At 33.4% G+C, this 20,178-nt stretch overlaps 3 protein-coding genes across 3 annotated transcripts; all 3 read right to left on the bottom strand.

The window, feature by feature from the left end:
• Positions 1 to 665: 665 nt before the first annotated feature.
• Positions 666 to 1,982, bottom strand: LOC136815978 (craniofacial development protein 2-like). Its single transcript, XM_067072400.1, has one exon. It carries the CDS (start codon positions 1,980 to 1,982, stop codon positions 666 to 668), a length of 1,317 nt encoding a protein of 438 aa, XP_066928501.1.
• Positions 1,983 to 5,927: 3,945 nt separating this feature from the next.
• LOC136815940 (serine/threonine-protein kinase haspin-like) lies at positions 5,928 to 8,735 on the bottom strand. Its single transcript, XM_067072368.1, has 6 exons — positions 8,636 to 8,735; positions 8,411 to 8,508; positions 7,983 to 8,107; positions 7,473 to 7,668; positions 7,060 to 7,162; positions 5,928 to 6,142 (listed from the first exon to the last, which is right to left on the bottom strand). Exons 2-6 carry the CDS (start codon positions 8,475 to 8,477, stop codon positions 5,932 to 5,934), a joined length of 702 nt encoding a protein of 233 aa, XP_066928469.1. The 5' UTR covers positions 8,478 to 8,508; positions 8,636 to 8,735; the 3' UTR covers positions 5,928 to 5,931.
• LOC136815977 (uncharacterized) lies at positions 8,724 to 18,988 on the bottom strand. The gene is made up of 12 exons (XM_067072399.1): positions 18,962 to 18,988; positions 16,448 to 16,558; positions 15,281 to 15,367; positions 13,567 to 13,882; positions 13,217 to 13,300; positions 12,660 to 12,705; positions 12,360 to 12,436; positions 11,976 to 12,112; positions 10,296 to 10,387; positions 9,615 to 9,696; positions 9,401 to 9,468; positions 8,724 to 8,730 (listed from the first exon to the last, which is right to left on the bottom strand). The coding sequence occupies exons 1-12, from the start codon at positions 18,986 to 18,988 to the stop codon at positions 8,724 to 8,726; spliced, it is 1,134 nt and encodes a 377-aa protein (XP_066928500.1).
• Positions 18,989 to 20,178: the final 1,190 nt, after the last annotated feature.

The raw sequence follows: 20,178 nt of genomic DNA, 5'->3' as shown, positions 1-20,178 counted from the left end.
GGTATGCCAAAAATTTCTAAGACCTGCCACAACAGTTCACGAGGGACACGATCGAATGCCTTAACTAGATCCAAAAATAGGACCCAAGATTCAAGGCCGTGCTCTTTTCTCTTCTTTATAGCCATTTTGACGGTAAAAACTCCATCCGCACATCCCTCCCTGATCGAAAAAACCACATTGCGCTTCGTTGTCTAGGGATTCGGCAACAGGGCGGAGCCTGTCATGCAATATTATAGCTACAATTTTATAACACGTTTCAAGTAGCATAATGCCACGATAGTTCCCGGGCATACTAAGGTCTCCTTTCTTTGGAAGAACCTTTAGCAATCCTTTCTCCCATTCTAGGGGTGGTTTTTCATTCTCCCAAAAGTCTAAAATCACGGATTTGAAAATTTCGTAAGTAGATTCATTTTGAATGATCGATTTCCACACTTGTGGCGGAATTCCGGAATCACCTGGAGCTTTCTCCTTTAGCTTACAAGTAGCCTTTACTATCTCCTCATCAGTGGGGAAGTTATCAAGACCGGTAACGGCTTCTTTGGGTTGAAGTAAGGAGAGAACTGAGTCATCATAGATAGGTTGACGACCATACAAAGCTTTGAAATGATCTTGAAAAACGAGCGCGTTTTCTTCCGGAGTTTTACAAATGGAACCATCCGGTTTTTTCATTGATGGTACAGCACTAGCTTTTGTTTTACATAGACCAGCACTGAGTTGTTTGATATTTTCCCAAAACACTTTAGTCCTTTAGCTTTCCCTACTGTACGCTTTAGGGCTTTCCTAGCCTGTTTCAGCTTCTCGGCGGTAGAGCGAAGCGGTCTTGACAAATGTTTCAACATTGCAATGTTTCTTCTTTCAATTAATGGAATTAAACTATCCTCTGCTGCAGTGAACCAACCTGGTGAAGGCTTTTTCTTTTGTGGAAGCGTACTAGATGTCGCTTTGACAGAGTCAGATAAACGTGTATATGGACTGTTTGAAGGGGGTTGAATATTGTAATTCTCCATAACGGAAGCACAGAAATGTTGACTGGTTACATCACTTTTCAGTCCACTATAATCAAGACGTATCAGGCGATCTCGTAGAGAAGTTTTCTTTTTGAGGCGTGAAATCATTCGAAGTTTACATACTATGGCTGAATGGTCTGAGTCGATCGCGTTTTGAGAGACTCCAGCGTCCATCACATATCTGAAATGTTCCTTTTTTACGATAAAATGATCGATTTGGTGTTTTAATTTAGATCTAGGGTGGATCCATGTTGCGTAATTATTCTTTCGAAAACAAGTCGTCACTGCAAGTAGTTCGTTTAATGATAAGTGGGAGGCGAAACGATGTCCGGCATCGTTAGCATACGATAACCCAAATTGTCCCACACAAGAGTTATTATAATAGTCAATAGTTTTGTTGAGACAACCAATGCTCGAATTTGTGTCACTTCCAATTATAATAATATCATTTGGAAGCTTTTTTGAGATACATGCATCTAGATCGTTAAAGAAATTATCCCATTCGGTTTCAGGAGCAACTCCGACTGGTGCATAAGCAGAGACTACGAACAGTCCTATGTCTCTATTATCAATGTCGACCATCGTTAAACGCACTGCTATTATTCGAGCACTAAAGCGATGAATCTCACATCCTGCCGCTTTCCAGGCATTATGAGCATTTGGGCTGAGGATAATACCGACTCCTAGCGAACCTCTATTGTTTTGTTTGAATTTCTTTGCCAGATAACAAAAGTTTATATCCATAATTACCGTCAAGATTCTCTGGCCCCTGTTCTCCAAGTTTTCTTGTATACAACAAATAAAAATGTTCCTTTTATGTAGCATTAGAGTAATCTCGTTGATACGATCATCCGATTTGAGACCAAGAGCGTTTTGAGATAGAATTTGCACAATGTTCCTTTTTAACGCTTTTCGTGTGTGTGTCAATGTGGCCGTTCGCGACACGTCCACATCCGGAGCTTCAAGGTCCACCATCATCAGTTGTGGAAAGGATCGGTCCAATGCTGACAATTGATCTCCGATGGCAAACCACTCCAACACGATCAACACTCCATCGTCATTGTGAATGTGATTTTTGTTCTTCTTGGGTGTGGTGGACCTCTCTTTAGTGTAGGCTTACCACCACACCCTTTATTTTAGGTTTTGATTCTTATTCACTAATTCTTTGACTCAAATTTGGAGTTATGGTGTTTCTTTTTATTTGTCCATCAGATTTGTCCATCCTATAGGAGTGACCCCAATATATCCGCCACACTTGTATATAGCAATAAGCCTACATTGACATGAAATATATAATCTCAGGGTCAACGGACTCATTCTCGTCTCCATTTCTTGTCTCCCGCCCACTAATCGCAGTTTCGGGCCAAGGCGTGAAATTATGGTTAGTGGCGGTAGACAAGAGACCGCCCGCGACTCTCCCTAGTCCTCTCGTTCCGGTGTTTATTCGACCCAGACCTCGCGTGGTTTCTTCTTCTTCGACCCTGCTCTTCGGTCGTGAGTTTTCTTCCCCACCTTCCCACCCTTTCACAATTTTCTCGGGTCCCTCCTATGTCGCGGTTGGTCACATGATTGTGACGCCTAGATTCTCTTCCTAGGGCCTATGTTAGCCTTTGTACTTACGGGGCCTCTGTATTACACATGCCGACCGAGTACCGTATCTGATAGCCTTTGTACTTACGGGGCCTCTGTATCCTGCATGCCGACCGAGTACCCACATGTTTAGTCGCCTGTTAGCCTTGGTACTTACGGGGCCTCTGTCATATGCCGACCGTGTACCTTACTTTCCTATAGGAGTGACCCCAATATATCCGCCACACTTGTATATAGCAATAAGCCTACATTGACATGAAATATATAATCTCAGGGTCAACGGACTCATTCTCGTCTCCATTTCTTGTCTCCCGCCCACTAAATAATGTTTGTAATGTTTAACCCTACAAGTCCCAGGGGGATAAATCTACCACGCTTATGTTCTTTTGTGAACATCTTGTAGAAAAAATTGGAAACGATTTGACGTTTAATAAAATCTCATTTAGTAGAGTATCTACAAAATTATCTATTTGTGCAAATATTTTTTGGTCAAAGCTTGCCTAGATCAAGTTTTATGAATGTAATGTAAATCATGACATTAAACCCAGCTAAAATCGCTTAAAACTCAAGATTTTAAAATGCTGATAACTTATAAGTATTTTTTCGATCATACTGAAATTTGACACATGATAGGTATTGATAATTTTACGTTAAAAATGTTAAAAAAAAAATGAAAATGATGACGTGATCATTTATGACGTCATCAAATTTTGAGACTTTTACTCGTCTTTGTCATGAGTTTTAACAAAAAATCTTCTTGGAAGATCCAAACCCGCCAGTTATGTTAAATTAAGAAACACTTTTTATCTTTGAAAATGTTCAAACAGAATAAACAGAATATAAATATTTTTATTGGTTCGACTATGAAAGTCATTGTAAATCATACATATAGGCTTTTTTCTGACAAGTGGAAATCTTATGATGACATCATCGATTTTTGGATGTCACCATCATATTTTTGAACCTGAAATTTTTCTCATGATGAAGAACATCTTTATCAATTTTAACTGTCATAGCAGCGAGCTGTAAACAATGCTTACAGCTCGCTGGTCATAGCTTTTCTAGATCAAAATAATCGATGGTGGTGGATTCGACCCCCCCCCTCTATAAATATACATTTTGGTTAAAAGGGTTAAAATCCTATAAGTGTCAAAAATATTAAAGTACGTAAAAAAGTGTGCTGGTGGAATTTAAAAAATAAATATTATTCGAATTAACAAATTTATCAGGGCCTGGGTCAAAAACACAGCAGATAAACTCGATGAGGGATCGCAAAGAAGTCGTCGTTATTCGCAATTTTCCACAAAAAGATTTTGATAACATTTCTCTTGAACAAGAAGTCATTCTCTTCTATATGTACTATATATTCATTTACCTTAAGAAAAAACATTTCAGGAATTCCCAAAAAAACCAAGAAGATTCCTTTATATAGATTTAAATTTCGTTTTGGAAATTCTGATTTTAAAAACGGTAATTTTCCTTGAGAAATACAAGAAATTGCAAATTAAGAAATTTTTCTTGTGAAATGAAAGAAAGACATTGATGATGAAATTTTCTTGCGAAAAATAAAACAATTTTGATTAAAATGTTCTTTTAAAAAAACTTTGTCTTGTTTTTCATGGGAAAATCGTTTCAAAAGATTATTAAGAAATATACGAATTGCTTCAGAATTGTCCTAGTTGTTTACAAAAAGTTACCTTTTCGTAAACAAATGTGTTAAAATATTTCCCTTTGTAAAAACACTAATTGTCGAGGAAATTTTTCTTATGAAAAGTACAAGAAGTTTATTGACAAATTTTCCTTGGGAATAAAACATTATTTTGGAGTTTTTCTTGAGAAGCATATAGGATACCAAAGATTTCCCTTGATTCAAAAATATTTATCTGGTTCAGAAATTTCCCTTAAGAAATACAAAAAATATTTTTAGATATTTTCCTTAAGAAATACAAAGCTCAACAAAGCACAAGAAATTTTCTTTGCCAAGAACAAGAAATTACTTAAGACATTTTTATTGGGAAATACAAGAGCTTCCTCTATTTTCCTAAGAAATGCAAATCCTTGTTCAAGAAAATGTCTTTCACAATTACGAGAACTATTTCGAGAAACTGGCTTGCTTGGGAAAACAAAAAATAGGTATTTGTATTTGAATGAATGACAATTGATTCTTTATCTGATTCGTTATTTGACGAGAACTGCTTTGACATCGGTACATACTAGAAGATGCTACTGGAAACAATATCTCACATTTTAGCTAATAGACACCCTTATTCTATTCGTTTTGTCGCTTTTAGTTATTTGCATTTCTGCCAATTTTAGACTGATGAAAAATTAACGGAGAAAATTTTATAAGATTAAACAATTTTAGATAAGCTTGAAGATAAATGTTAATGGACTCGAATCTTTTTATAATTCTAGAAGAAAAAAAAAGGAACTTTTTTAGAAGAGATTTGTAAGCAAAGAGAAACACTTGCAATAAATATTAGTTCAGCTTTTGTTAAGGGCTTATAGGGAAGCCTTTTTTTAAAAACTTAAATAACTGTATAAGAAAATAAGTATTCGGAGGCCAAAATTCAAGAACATTTTAAGGCTTTACAGGTGACTTCAAAAATTTTGAAAGTTCTTTTAAAACGTGTATTTTATGGATACAGTAAACTAAAATAGAGTTGGAAAAGTGTGTTTCCCAACAAGAAAGTATCACTTATAAGAGAAGTAGATAAATTTTGCTCGTGAGGTCATTTTTGTAATTAAATCCTAATTATCTTTGACAGACGTTTAATAAGGATCCATGAAAATTCTAAATTTGATCGGGTCCATAAGTGGAAATCTTTTGAAAATTTCTACCCTAAATTAATAATGCGTCGTAGTAATTTAATCGTTTTTAAATAAATACGCCAGTATCCCACCAGCCCCGAAAGAATATTCGCTTTTGTTGTGCAAAAGTAGCATAGATCGCCTATGTGATTTTATTGTGTGATACTATTAGGCAAAGAAAGAAACAATAAAGAAATCCTCTGATGGAAAAAATATATAAAATTAACATGATAAATATAAGCCGTGCTATGAAATCGTCACTTAGTAATATAGCACACCCGATATCAAAAAAACATTTGAAGAATTGTAATTTTTAAACGAAAAAAACTCTTCAGTGGAGAAATAGCTTTTCTAGATGTGAAGCTCTACAAATTGATTCAATCTCTAAGCAGCCCCATAAGAAATGATTCTCAGCTTATAGAATTCTAAGAATTAATCAGTTTGCACACTTTGTCCTGAAAAGGGATTTCAACAAACCATGACAAAAAAATAAATTTAAAGTTCTTTCAGTTATCGGTTTGCCTCACTTCACATGCATCAAAAAGCTATTCTCCGTGACAATTTCATAACACGACTTATATTCCAAAAGCCCACGAACCCACCTCCCCTTATCCTGGAAGCCATCAGACAATCTCTTTACTTTTTTTCTTTGCCGCGATCTCTCATACAGAATATCTGTGATGTACTTGACCCAGCGCACATTCGATTTCGGGTCGAAGGATTTCCACTCATTTCTGTAAAAAAGAAATAAAAGAACGTATTCATGAATATGTGTTAAGAAGTTTCAGAACACACAGTAGAGTATCATTACGAAAGTTTATATCGAGATAAACATATAAACGAATGCACTATGTTTTATTTATCCTTTGAAAAAGGGGACTTCGTTGCCGCTTGTATTCGACAAAATCCGCTGTTAATATTTTTTTATCTTTAATGTCGCGTTTAAAGTCTGTTCACGATAAGTGTGCACTCTTTTTTCTTTTACCTATAAAGGATTGAAGAAATTATTCAATCTTTATAAATTAGGTATCGTTGGAGAGATATTTGTGAGTGGAACAATTTGAAATAAAAAGTCTTTAAAATAATCCTAAAAACGAAGATGAAAAAAAGAAGAAAAACATTTGGATCTTGTAGAAAAGTGCTATAACTTTCATTTTCACTGGAGAGATTCTTTGATTTTTGTTGGTCATTAGTAAAATATTAATTCAATGTAAAGTTATGATACAAAGTTAATAAGTGATTGACCCCGAAAACAGCAGAAAACAGCGTTTTTAGACGTCAACCAGCTTATAACTTTGTTTGATATCTTTTGACTGAATGATTATTTTTGAGAATTTTTTTCACAGTGAAAACGCTCGATGATCAAAAATTCATTTCAGTAAAAATTAAATTTTTTTCTTCATTTTCATCTTCATTTTTAGAATTTTTAAAAAAGATTTTTTTATTTCAAATTGTTCCACTCACTTATATCTCCAATGATACCAAATTTATAAAGATTGAAGAATTCCTTCAAAAGAGAAAAGAAGAAAGAGTGCACACTTATCGTGAAATATAGACTTTAAAAACTTTGATACGGCTTGAAAATGGCTTATTAAAAAAGTCTCATAATCAATACACACAAATTAGTGAGGTTTAATGGAGAATGACTAACCCATTATCTTCGCGAATCTTCCTTATCACGTCGAATGGCGCGTCGCCTGTTCCAGCGAAGAGATCATTTTCGGTGGAGAGATCTGTAAATATCACGCAATCCTCTGAAAAAGCAAAAATATTGACATTAACATAACATTGCCATAGATACTTCCTAAAATACTGAATAAAAGTCGATCCATATTCACGAAACAGGTTGAAAAATTAAGGGTAATTCAATTAATTGAAAAAGAAATTTCAGGTAAATTTGATAAAGTACTAAAAAAACTTTCTCTGGTTACTTATTCTCTCGATTTCATAAAGCCAGCAATTTAACCATTTAAATTTCTGAGGTTAAGCGTACGCTAGAGCAAGAAAAACTACAATATATGCTCATAAAAATTCCATTGTCTGTAAAGTGACGGAGAACCTTACCACTCTGGAGTCGGGACATTGTAAAGTCAATAATGGTGACTAGCAAGCCTTTATTCGGGACCTCCACAACCTTGCCACCAACTTTAATCTTAAAATCTTTTTCGGGTTCTATTTCCCGAATCAGGATATTTCCTGCGTGGAGGTCCCGGTGCTCAAATTCGAGAAATTCTTCCCCGACTGCCAGAATGAGGTTGATCTGCCAAAGTAAATGAAATTAAAGTAAATTAAATGAAATCAAACATCCGAATAAATGCCTGATTTTATATAATTCGCAGGAAAGCATGGAAATTAATTGGCATGGATAGCTCCATCAAAACAGGAAAAAAAAAATGTGGAAATGTATTTTTCAAAAAAAATGAAAAGATCAGTTGAAAATCGGAAAGCTCATCGTTAAAAAGCTTTATTACACACTTTATGTTAATTTGTTGAGCCCTTAGAAATAGTCTTGGGGAGACCACTATTCATAAATATTTAAGTTCTTTGAAAAAAAATCAATTTGAAAATCATTACCTGTTGCAAGACATTAAACACCAGCTGGACAGTCCAATTGGCTTTAAATGGTTTAAAACTTTCCAGCTGCTCTCCACCGTGCTCGTACTCGAAGACCACGTATTTCTGTGTTTTATCGAATATTCCTGAAAGAATGGTTCAGTAAAAAAGGTTATTATTCCTATAAGAGCTGTCAATTCTAATATTTAAAAAAAAAATGAAAAACGTAATATACTTTTTGTAATCACTTTTACTTTATATCCACATTGAACAAAATTATGTTATTCTTACGAAAGTCACAGCCAAGTTTGCAATTTGAATCATGTCATGTGAATCACATAGCTTTCTATCAAACAGTATAATACACTATGTAAAGAAAAACCTTTGGTTTAACCATTTATGCTAAATCATGAATTAACTAAAAGGACAATGAAAAGGTTGTAACCTACCAGGGTTCTCATTGTAACATTCGTTTTTCGGGTCCTCTTTCCAAGCTTCCCAGAGTTGTACCAACATTCTGGGAAATTCGCCAGAACAAAACGACACGCTAGTATTAGAAAGTGAATTAAGAGTAAGTTAAGATTTATTGTACAACGTTCAATGACCACCAATTCATAAGGATATGAAGTATAATAGTCTAAACAAGCACATCAAAATCTGAAAAATCCAGATACCTCCTGAGCTGCACAAAACCAGCCAAACAATTTTCAACATCACCATTCTGGTTTTAAAAGAAAAAACTAAATATAGAATTTAAAAATGTCAATATCTGAAGCAAAATTTTAATCAATAGTCATGCAAAGCACAAGATTTAAATATTTTCAAAAATCTCTTAAAGTCTAGGTCAAAACTCTAAATTTTCAAATGTCTTCAAGGTTTCAGATCTTGATATTGATATTCTTCATTTAGTTTTCAGCTTTTTTGCAGGCTGCATAGGAGCAATAATGGAAAGGCGGTCATGTTTGTCTGTATCCAGGATATGAAAGACTCGATTCAATTTCTTTCATCCTCACCCCAGTCAACTTCCTCCAATTCGATAGTTTGCTAATGAGATAATTAAAACATCGTTCCAGTCCTTCCAGTATATAGAGCTACAGTATATTCCGTAGCAGCATAAACTACTTTAATTATAAAAGCAATTAAAATTTGTCAAAAAGAATTATACATTTATTTCGTTTTCAATTTCAACCGTGTTGTTCAACAATTTTCAAATTAGAAGCCATGATGATAAGGACCAAACCAAAAAATAAAGCTTGCCATTAATGTATTGATAATTAACTCTGAGGACAAAACACCGACATGTCTCTCAATATTTCTAAAATATAGGAATCCTCTAAAGGGAAAACAGGGCAAATTTTCCGAATGCAAAAAGATATCAGATCCGAATATTTTCACGATACTCGTTCGATAAAAAACAACCTTTTAAAAAAGGTTTATACCTGTTGATGGCTATTTCGGAAGCAACGTCGCCAAGTTTGGTTTGTCCATCACCTCCAACCGCCACGATCTTTAAAAAAAAGGTTTTGAAAATATAATGGCAGTTTGGTTTTCTGCCATTGAACTTAAAAAGTTAACTCAATGTATATATTGTTTGAAAGACCTTGAAATATTCAAAAGTTGACAAGATCACTTTCTTCAGAATAGTACTATTACCTTTAAGACCGTGACTACTTTTTCGTCCAGCTTCTTCAAGAACACTTCGCCGAAGGAGCCCTCGCCAATCTTCTTGATAACGCTTGAAAAGAAATGAAGTAAATCATATAGTAATGAAATTTGTCATTCTTAATTCAAACAAAAATGTTTTTGCTTTATAGGCTGTATTTGAATTCAAATGATTTAATATGATGTTTCTGTAAAAAATACTTATTCAAGTGAAATTTATATAATATAAACCCGATGACCAGCTAGTTTACATTTCACAATAGAAGGACAGCCACGTTATTACACTAAATGGGAAGATTATTATTGATCCGGTAGGTTTTGTCTCACCTTCAGTGCCCGGCGTGTCAGTTTCAAAAAATAATTGACAAGAAGCAATTGGCTAGGTGAATACCTGGTGTTTTACTAGGTGCTTTACCACCTGAGAAATATTCCTTTTTTCGCTGGTCATGGTACAGCGTCTCGTCAGATTATGTCTATTTTCGATTTTCCAATGAGGAAGGAATTTTCCAAAAAACAAAAAGAAATTTGAAAATCCTTTCCAATACGAAAAGAATCTGCTTGTTCTAGCTAGTAGCTTAATCAGGAATTGGCAACTGGCTAAATTCCACAATAACAAGTTTATAGTTTCATTTTATAGAGAAAAGAGCTTAAAAGTATTAAGAATATATTTACTTTTTCCCAACGACAGCCTTCAATTTTTTTACCGATTCTTGATTGCAAAGGGACAATATTTGCATTTGGTCGTTGGGTTCGGCGACGGCATCCTAAAGATGATGCCAAATGATTATTTAGTTTAACAAACGCATGTCATCCAAAAGGAGCTTGAAGCAACTCTGGACGGTATTTTAAGTACATAGAGTAACAAATAAGTTACAAGATGCCAATGATTATTTGGTTGACTCTAGAAAAGCTGTCAACGCTTGCAAATGACGTATGTCATTTACCTCGTTAATGAAGATAAATGAAGTTAGCGTAGTGTTGAAGGGAAAACCTAAAGTCCATTTAATTGTCCAATAAATTTTTGATTGTGAAATCTTTATCGATGTGAAAAATTCTATTCTAAAGTCCATTTCAAATTGCACCAATATTTTTCAAAAACGAGCACAAAATCGCTACTTAATTCAATTTCAATCAAAAGTCATTGAGGTTTGAATAAACACTGCCAGCTAATTTGAAATGGACTTTAGAAGAGAATATTTCACATCGATAAAGATTTCACAATCGAAAAAATTAAATCGAAAATGAGTCGAAATCAAACAAGTGATACTTTTATGGACCTACCTGGTTATATGCATTTAACACATATATAATTGTATATCTATGTGAACGTGACCATAGAACAATCATTCAGAACACAAATAGTGACGATCTAATAAAATTAGTCGTTTGTTTCTTATAAAAAAAACGTTTAAAAACCAAAATGTCATGCTCTTTGAAATATTCTTTCATATTCAAGACTTCGTGAGCAAAAAAAACATCTATGTATCTCATGAAAAAATTGAGTTATTTGGCTAAGAACATTGATGTATGCTTTTTAATAGTGATTCTTATAGGTAAATAAAGATGCATTTTTTTGCCAAAATCTTTTACCTACTTTCATGCAAAAAATTAAAAAAAAAATAATGATCTAATTTTTAACAAAGTCCAAACATCGTTTTTAGCCGTTTTTTAGCCCAAATTTGCCCAAAAACATTTTTTTTCGAAAATCGGGCTCCGTCATATTTGAGGGTTTATAGTTATGCATCTTTGTGCAAAAGAATCATAAAGAATGAAAGAGCCAATCTCGAGAAAAGATGACACCTAAATAATTGATAATGTACTTATAAAAAATATTGATTTTAGCCAGTTTTTCTAAAACGCCGAGCAGCCAAAATTTCATGTCTAAACACATATTCTTCAAAAGTAAGCCCTCGTGAGCAAAAAATAACAACTATCTATTGTGTTCTGAATGATTGTTCAATGGTCACCGTACAAAAAATCAGAAAAAACTAATGAGCCAATCTCGAGAAAAGTTGGTAACGAACGGAAGGACGAACGGACAGAGGTAAATTTATAGGACCTCCACCGGGGTAGGTCCAAAAAATTGAAAACAAAAAGAGGTAGCAAAAGTAATCTAAATTGAAAGACATGGAAATCGGAAAAATCCAACAAAAGTACCACGAAATTAAAAAAGAGAATTTTGTAAAGTTTTATAAGTCAGAGCCACAGACACGGAAATTGAAAATTCCAAAAGTTCTTATTCGATGACAGCAAAGCACAAATAATTTATAGTCAAAAGACGAAGGATAACATGATAATGGGAAAGAGTCTAAATCTATTGAGGTGGAATCATAAGATTAAAAAATTTATTACCTTCAAAGTGACATCACCAGATTCATTAGTGATGTCATGGCAGAATGTGTCCACAAGCTGGACTCGCTTTTGTGGTGGCTTAGCGATTGTGGAGCTTTCAATCAAACTTATTGCCACCATGCGTCTACACAAAACGCCTATGAGACAAAACCATATGCTAGACCTTTAAATGTTTTAGAAATATTACTCGGGCAAAATATTAGGTTACGGTTAGACTACGTATACATTAAATCTTTGTTCTTTCCAACAGCTTGCTGTTAAGTTCATTCCTTGTTTTCTTTGAGTAGCAAAATTGATTGATTGATTGATTAGGATTGACCTTTAGAAAGTCAGTTTCATTTCTCATTCAATAATTACCCTGATAAGACAAAAGAATCTGCTCACCGAGGTTAGAGGTGATGTCAAACTGGAAGACATTTTCGGATGGTATGGTGACTGGGGTACTTGTTTGGAATTCCGCGCTGAAATTGAAAAGATTATTGATATTTTGAAGTCTAAAATTGAATTGTAGATAGATACCTTAAAAGTAGTTCAATATTGGAGTAAATCTAAGAGTGTTCAAATCCGGTACCATCAACTACCATGAATGTGAAACTTTGAATATTTAGATAAAAATAACTTTTCTTTAAGGCTGTTTTCTTAACGAGTTCTGAACTAAGAGAGAGTAACCAATAAATGACTAACCAGTCTGGTCCGGAAGGCTGTCCAGAAGCTTCTGTAACATTGGGCACTAAAAAGGAAAGAAGTAGTTGGAAGTCCTTCTAATAACGTTTCTAAAGATTAAGATTAAGATTTATGTTAAAGCCTAGATAATAAGTAGTTCAACAATATGAAAATATATTGTATCAATTCTCTGAGTCTCCTTGTAATATTCTCAACAAATAAAATTTGAATTTGTATGGGAATCAACGGTCAAATTTATCAGCAAAAATATATTTATATATAACTTATTTAATTTCAATTTTATACAAATTTTTCACATAAGTTTATTGCGCCAAGAATTACAAACCCTAAAAGACTCTAACGACCAACCTTTTAGAGGCTGTAACTTTTGATGTAATCACTTTGTGACGAAATATTTCATAGCTGACAAAAGTAGGCTACCTCTCTACCAAAACTTTCTCCAGTACCAAGACCAAAGGATAAGAAGTTCACTTTGTTCTTCTTCAATTTCTATCTTGATTCAAAGTTTTTTTATTCTCGTTTTTTTCTGCACACTTAAAGTGAATTGGCTTAAATACCTGGTTTAAAAGCCTTCCTTCCAAAGACCAACTCGTATGGTGACTCTTTGTTGACCTTCGTCTCATACGTCTCGTTAAACGTTGCTAAAATGTAAAAATAAAAGTTAAATCGTATCATTTTGTACCTATGTTCTTAGCATAAATCTAAACATTTAGAAGCAATAAGATGAATTCAGAAAGGTTTATTCCAATAAAAGATAAGATTGGATAAATGCTAAACAAAACAATTACAGCGACAACAAGAACAATAGAATGCTAATAGTGAGTGGTTCAATGGTATGATAAATGAACTTTGATTTGGTTTGATTTCTTCAAAAAAAAACAAGAAAGTTAAAAAAATATTTACTTACTTTGTACGTCCAACAAGTACATTTTGTCTGCCCACCTATTTTTCTCGATCAAGTCGTAAATTGGATGGATCGAGTTATTAACCTCTTCAACAATAAAGGAGGAAGTCATCCTCTTCAAAATATTTGTCGTTGCAGATGAGCAGACGATGCTGCGCGGCCTTCCAAATGGTCGAATCTTCTCGACCAAAGTATTTTCCCATTGATTGCCAATTATTGTATCAGCCTTAAACAAGGCCAGGCTGAAGTTGGTGGCCAAATCAAAACAATGCACCATATAACCATCCGAAGTGTACTGCTCCATATCCTTAATATCGATCTAAACAGAAATTTCGATTTTTAGTGTAAACAGAGGAATGTAAAGAGATGGAAAAACAGCTTTTCTGATTACTCGAAAGTTCAACGATCGAGTTAGTTCATGTAATGTTTCCAGCTCACCCAAATAGACACTAATACGCATGCGTAATTTGCCGTTCTTTTCAACCACAAGCAGTTAATTCCCGTGACAATCAAAGAGGAATGAATCTCTAGGGGTGGAACAGTCACTTTCGGTCGGGGTTGTGGATGGCGAAATATGAAATTTGTCGTTCTTTAAAAATTTGTCGTTCTTTTTGTCGCTTTTTAATAGTTATTTGTCGTTCTTTTTAGATGATCTGGAAACGTTAGATGAACAGTCTCGATCACTTCTACACGTTTTTTTTTTTATAAGAACGTCAAAAATTTTCGAAGCCTTCGGATGTTCTTAGTTTTTTGGATTTGAAGCCTAAAAATGTTCTTAAAATGTTCTTATTTTCAGCATTTTTTGAGCATTTTGATGTAATTTCTTAAGAAATTGCATGTTTTTAAGTCTCCAAAGCCTTAGTATGTTCTTAGAATGTTCTTAAATTTTTGGGCCTCGAAGCCTTATGTTCTTATATAGTTTGTTCTTATAAAAAAAAAACGTGTATTGAAAATTCTATTGTAAAAACGTTGATTAGGTCATTAAATAAAAGTCCAGAAAAGACGGCTCGCCATACAAATCGGACGGTTACATGATTTGAGGATAAAATGAAAATTTGTTTTTCCTTTTTTGCCGATTACTAGTAATCTTTAAGTAATTTTTAAGAATAAGGAGCAATATTTTTACCAATGTATAACAAAAGAAATTCTTAACGCGATGATATTAAATTGGTTCTTGTAAAACTGTCAGAAATCGAGTAAAATCAAGATGAAATTATAATTTTCTCGAGCTCTAGCTTTCCATATTATGGTGCGGTCATGATGCAGTTATATCAGTAGAATCGCTAGGAAATTCTGAGCAAGAAGATATAGGTACCTTTTCGTATAGGAGAGGTGTACCCAAATCATAAGCCCTAAAAGTTTGCGCATTATCAGGCTTAAGACAAAAGAATTTTGTCACAAAACGCTAATTATGCAGATTTTTTATAGCAACAACAAAAGAAACCTGTTTACTCGACATAAACTCCCTTAAGGGCAAGAGACCTGGTATATGACGAGCCGTTGTTTTCAGGAAGCTGTTTTTCCGTCTCTTTACATTCCTCTGGTGTAAATCACTTGCATAAATTACTATTTGTAAAGTTTACAAATCATTTCGAATTAAAGTTAGTGGATTTCGTATTTTCTCAGCGTTTCAAGAAAGCGTAGTCCTATGAAGCACGGTATCATAACAAAAAAAATCTCTTCAGGTGTATAAAAAACTCCATTTTCAGTGACTTACTTGAATATTATCCATAAATTGTCCCTTATACATCTTTGTGAAATCTCTAACGACATCCCTTGAAATGCCGTCATACTTCTCTGAAATCTATTGAAAAATAAGATAAAAAACCGTGTTTAAGATGCTACAGGTATAATATGAGGACTGTATTACCGCAATAATTATTGGTCTCATTTTAAAGGTTATGATTAAAGCATAGTATAAGAAAGCCGCGGCTGGAATATGTATTGTCTTTTCAGTTAATTGCTGTTCTATCTCTGTCTTCGAGCTTTATAAGAACATCGGGATTGTCAGTTTATTATTGGTAGATAATTTTTGATTTTTTTTTCTTATTTATCTTCACAAAAAGTTTTATTGGCTAGATATCTTTGAATCTGTACCCAATAGAACACTTGAACTGATTTTGGACATATTTTAGGGGTATTTTTTGGAAACGATAGTTTTTCGCCAAAATTAAAATTATAAGAACTATATTCAAGATGCCAACTTTCCAGTCAGTTTGAATGATAAATTTTGAAGGTGCTGGCTTGAAATTTTCACAGAATTATCTTGATGTACTATTCCATTGATTTCTGAAAAGATTTCACTGAAATATTGTGAAGGCATTTCGAGGCACTTTATCAATTTTTGAGTTCTTTCAGCCCAGCCATCTTGTGCTTGTTTAAATTTCTTATTGTTGATCTTTTTCCTGCACAATGATTTTATAATACAAGTGTATTATCAAGGGCATATCAATAATGTCTAAAACGCACTGAGAAGTAAGTAGTAACGACAAACCAATAAAATTTACCATTAAAGATGCTATATTAATGATTTCTTGATCAACAAATAGTTATCAAATACGACAAAGATAGAACAACAGAAATTCAGATGTTATCATTCCAGCCGCGGCTTTCTTATACTATGATTAAAGGAAGGGGAGGAATTTCAGATAACTTAAATGATATTTTTGTATAATTTCATCATCAAATTATACTTTACTGGAATATTATGTCTGCTTTTGAAATTAGGGACAACGAAAATGAAAGATTCACCAAAACATTTAGGTTTTTATTGACAAAAAAATGTTTTAATATAATAATTGATAATATAACAACAAGAAAAAGTCATAATAATATTTAACCAAACTCAGTCTCAGTAGTTTTATGCTATTGGAACAGGTTTTACCTTCTTGTGGGTGGCGTCAGCAAAGGAGAAAGGAAACGTTTCAGTATAGACGTCTCCTATTATCTTCCCCACTTCTTTGGAAGTGACAACAATTTTGCCGTTAGAGATATTCTAAACAAAATGAAGTGTTTAATTGTTATTGTTAAAATTATTAGTGATATAATGATAAGTGGTAACTAGGAAATTCGATGCTTAAATTCTCTAAAAAAATAAGGAATATTCCGTTAAGCTTCTTATAAAAAGAAAACGTGTATAATCATAATAAAAACACAATTTCCTTCAAAAATACTTTAAATAGAAAAGAATATTTTCCTTTGAAAATACAGAATATTTTCCTTTGAAAATACAGATGAAAAGTAACTTTTTGAGAAATTGCCTCTAAACAGGACAGATAGTAAATTACTAAGGGTCAGTGACTTTTAAGGAATTTTGATGCAGAAGTTCTCTGAAAAAAATGAGGAATATTCAGTTCAGCTTCTCATAAAAAGAAGACGTATATCATAATAAAAACACATTTTCCTTCAAAAATACAGGAACTGGATATTCTCTAAATACAAAAGAATTTTCATCATTTTGGGAAATTGCCTCTAAGCAGGACAAATAGTAAATCATAAGGGTCAGTGGACTCTTAAGGAATTTTGATGCCAAAATTCTCTAAAAAAATAAGGAATATCCAGGCTTTGAGCTAAGTTAAGCTTTTTATAAAAAGAAGACGTGTATATCATAATAAAAACCCATTTTCCTTCAAGAAAACAGGAACTGAATTTTCTCTAAATACAAAAGAATTCCTTTGAAAATACAGATGAATAGATTATTTTGGGAAATTGCCTCTAAGCAGGAGATTCCTTTGAAAATACGGATGAATAGATTATTTTGGGAAATTGCCTCTGAACAGGACAAATAGTAAATCACTAAGGGTCAGTGACTCTTAAGGAGTTTTGATGCCAAAATTCTCTAAAAAAAAATAGGAATATCCAGGCTTTGAGCTACTTTAACCTTTTTATAAAAAGAAAACGTGTATATCATAATAAAAACCCATTTTCCTTAAAGAATACAGAAACTGAATTTTCTCTAAATACAAAAGAACTTTCCTTTGGAAATACGAATGAATAGATTATTTTGGGAAATTTCCTCTGAACAGGACAAATAGTAAATCACAAGAGTAAGTGACTTTTATCAAATTATGACGTAATAAATCATAAAATAGCTAAACTTTTAAACTAAATCTTTTGGTCAAATTTGAACCAAAGATGTATATCTCATTGAAGCTAAGTTAACAATATTAAAGAAGATGTTAGAATTGCTACGAATCAAAGTGTTGATTCTCTGAACCATTTCAGTTGATTAAGCAAATCACCAAAACAAAACAGTGAATCGGTTCATTGTTTTATATGACAATGACACCTTTTTTTTTAAATTACACAATGCAAACCATCAATTTAGAAGGCTTTGACGTTGAGAATGTTGAAAAAGTAAAGATGAATTGTATACAATTATCATGGTTCATTTAATTTATTTGCATTGTTTTTGCAAGATCAGTTAGTAGCTTCATACATGTTAGCTTCAATATCTGAATGATTTTGAAAAGATCAAAGATAATAAATGCAGAAAATTGTAAATAATAAAAGTGATACTTGCTGATATAAAATTTTTCATGTTTTTTTCAAAATGTTTTATATCAGCTAGATTTGTAACAATTGGACATGTCCCGCATGTATGTATGTTATGAAGATTCAAAGGTCACAGCCTGGTTCTTAAACTTCAAAGTAAAGAGCATCTTTTGAGCTGTAATAGATCTCGTACTATGGTTGTGTTGTCTCAAACAGTTGCAAAAGCGCTCTAAGTTCCCTTAGAGTTAGGTTTGATTTATCAATATCACAATGCGTTGAAAAAAACCTTAAGAACATTTATGTTGAAAAATGGAACCTCGTGTGGCCCTTGAGGAACACTTAGAAATTTTCTTACTTTGTAGTTGTCCTTCTCTAATATTCAAGAAAGATTTTGACCACTTTACATTATACTATAGACCAGGGATCAAGTCAAGAAATGAACAAGTGTTGTGCACCTCTTGTAGTTTATTGCTTATCCTGATAGCAGATCAATCAATAATATGCATTTAAGGTGAAAATTTCATCCTATCTTTTGATCATCAGATTTTGAGATATTCAGTTTTTACGACGTTATCAATTATAAAAAGAAATCTTTTATAATTGTTGTCCATCAATTTCCTTTAAATAAGGCAATCTTTAATTAGAATTACAGGATTCAAAAGATTGAGCATGTGGAAATTGATCTACTATCAGGCTATTGTGGGCAGTCATTACGTTATGTTTTCACCGCTAATTATAACTGGAGATAAAACGGTATCTCGACTAGCAAAAGGTCTACAAATGATAGGTATGTAAAGACATGATTTTTCCTTTATCTGATTTTAGAATAGTAAAATGAATATACATGACAAATTTCAGGTTACAAGTCATTGTGTTATAAAATAAAAAAAATTATTTCACTTACTTTCAAGACGCCGTTGTCCAGTTTCATTTTCAAAGAGTCTTTTTTTATACTCTTTTTTAACTCCTCAGGGAGTCCTTTGAAAGGTATTCCTCCTTCTTCTTGCAATACCTCACAGAGGCTGAGGTAATTGCTTGGGGTTATCAGTCTGGATTTTCCAACTCGAATCGCATCAACAAGACACCAATCAAACTGGGTCATCCTTCCACTGACTAGTAAGTGATGATACTTAGACATAATTCTCAAGCGCTAGCAAGCAAGACACTAAACAGTGCACCGCTCAGGGGGCACGAGCCAACAACTAAAAGATAATGCTGCAAAATGAACTTCTCTGGATTACACTCAAAGTCGTATAAGTCACAACCTGGCACCAATTAGCTGCTGGAGAGTTCTGGCACGATATCCACCGGTCAGAACAAAGTTTAGTTGCAAAGTGCTTGTATTTATACCGAAAATGAAAGCGAAAGTATAAACTCAACGCGCGTCAAAAAGTTATCTTGATTGGTTTTCTAAATTTAAATGACGCAGTTTGATTGGACCATAATTCTTCCCGCGAAAAGATGGCGGAAAATTTTTCAGATTACCCGCGAAACTGGATAAACGAACAAAATATTAGAAGTGGTATAGGGTGGAAAGACATAGAAGGTTTGCCCAGGCTAATGGAAGATGATAATTTTTGGTAAGTTTCCTTCTCATTGGTAAAGCTTAGCCATTTGGTAGACAGATGTATATGTTATGATATAATGTATGTACACATTGTTTTTAACCGAAAATCAGCAGCATAACCCAGTTACCATCAACCATGAATTTAATTTTGACGTTATGAAATTTGTCAAAAAACACACGTCATAGGTAAGATTCAAAGGATCTCAACTGCCTCATTTCTGTATAATTATTTGGATCCAAAAAAATGTCAAAATTTATGGTGATCAAACAATTTTAGCCTTAATGTTCTTATAAAAAAACTTATCTTTGGAACTTTCTGGATTTTGTGAAGTTTTGTGAATGAACCTGTAAATGAGTGGTTTGAATTTAAAAAGTAGCTTTTGGAAAAATCATACTATTAACAGCATCCTTTCATAAACTTTCATATCTATTTCTATTTGGTTGAGTTGCAGGAGGCTTTGAGGCTTATTTTCGCAACTATAGACACTTTTAATGAGCCGTCAGCACCTTGGACTGACTACCCGATTCCCCTTACATGGCATGGGTTGACCCAG

The sequence above is a fragment of the Clytia hemisphaerica genome, unplaced genomic scaffold, assembly GCF_902728285.1.
Source record: "Clytia hemisphaerica strain Z4C2 unplaced genomic scaffold, Clytia hemisphaerica genome assembly, whole genome shotgun sequence".
Classification (NCBI taxonomy): domain Eukaryota; kingdom Metazoa; phylum Cnidaria; class Hydrozoa; order Leptothecata; family Clytiidae; genus Clytia; species Clytia hemisphaerica.
Note: the sequence above shows the minus strand (reverse complement) of the source record. Positions and strands in the feature narration are given on the sequence as shown.

Coding starts and splice junctions, on each gene's coding strand:
- LOC136815940 (XM_067072368.1), bottom strand. CDS start 8,477: ATGTTGGTACAACTCTGGGAAGCTTGGAAAGAGGACCCGAAAAACGAA. Junction 7,163..7,472: donor AATGTCCCGACTCCAGAGTG/GTAAGGTTCTCC, acceptor TTGCTTTTTCAG/AGGATTGCGTGATATTTACA. Junction 6,143..7,059: donor AAGATTCGCGAAGATAATGG/GTTAGTCATTCT, acceptor TCTTTTTTACAG/AAATGAGTGGAAATCCTTCG.
- LOC136815977 (XM_067072399.1), bottom strand. CDS start 18,988: ATGAAACTGGACAACGGCGTCTTGAAA. Junction 12,437..12,659: donor CAGCCTTCCGGACCAGACTG/GTTAGTCATTTA, acceptor TTTCAATTTCAG/CGCGGAATTCCAAACAAGTA. Junction 9,469..9,614: donor AAGTAGTCACGGTCTTAAAG/GTAATAGTACTA, acceptor TTTTTTTTAAAG/ATCGTGGCGGTTGGAGGTGA.
- LOC136815978 (XM_067072400.1), bottom strand. CDS start 1,982: ATGGTGGACCTTGAAGCTCCGGATGTGGACGTGTCGCGAACGGCCACA.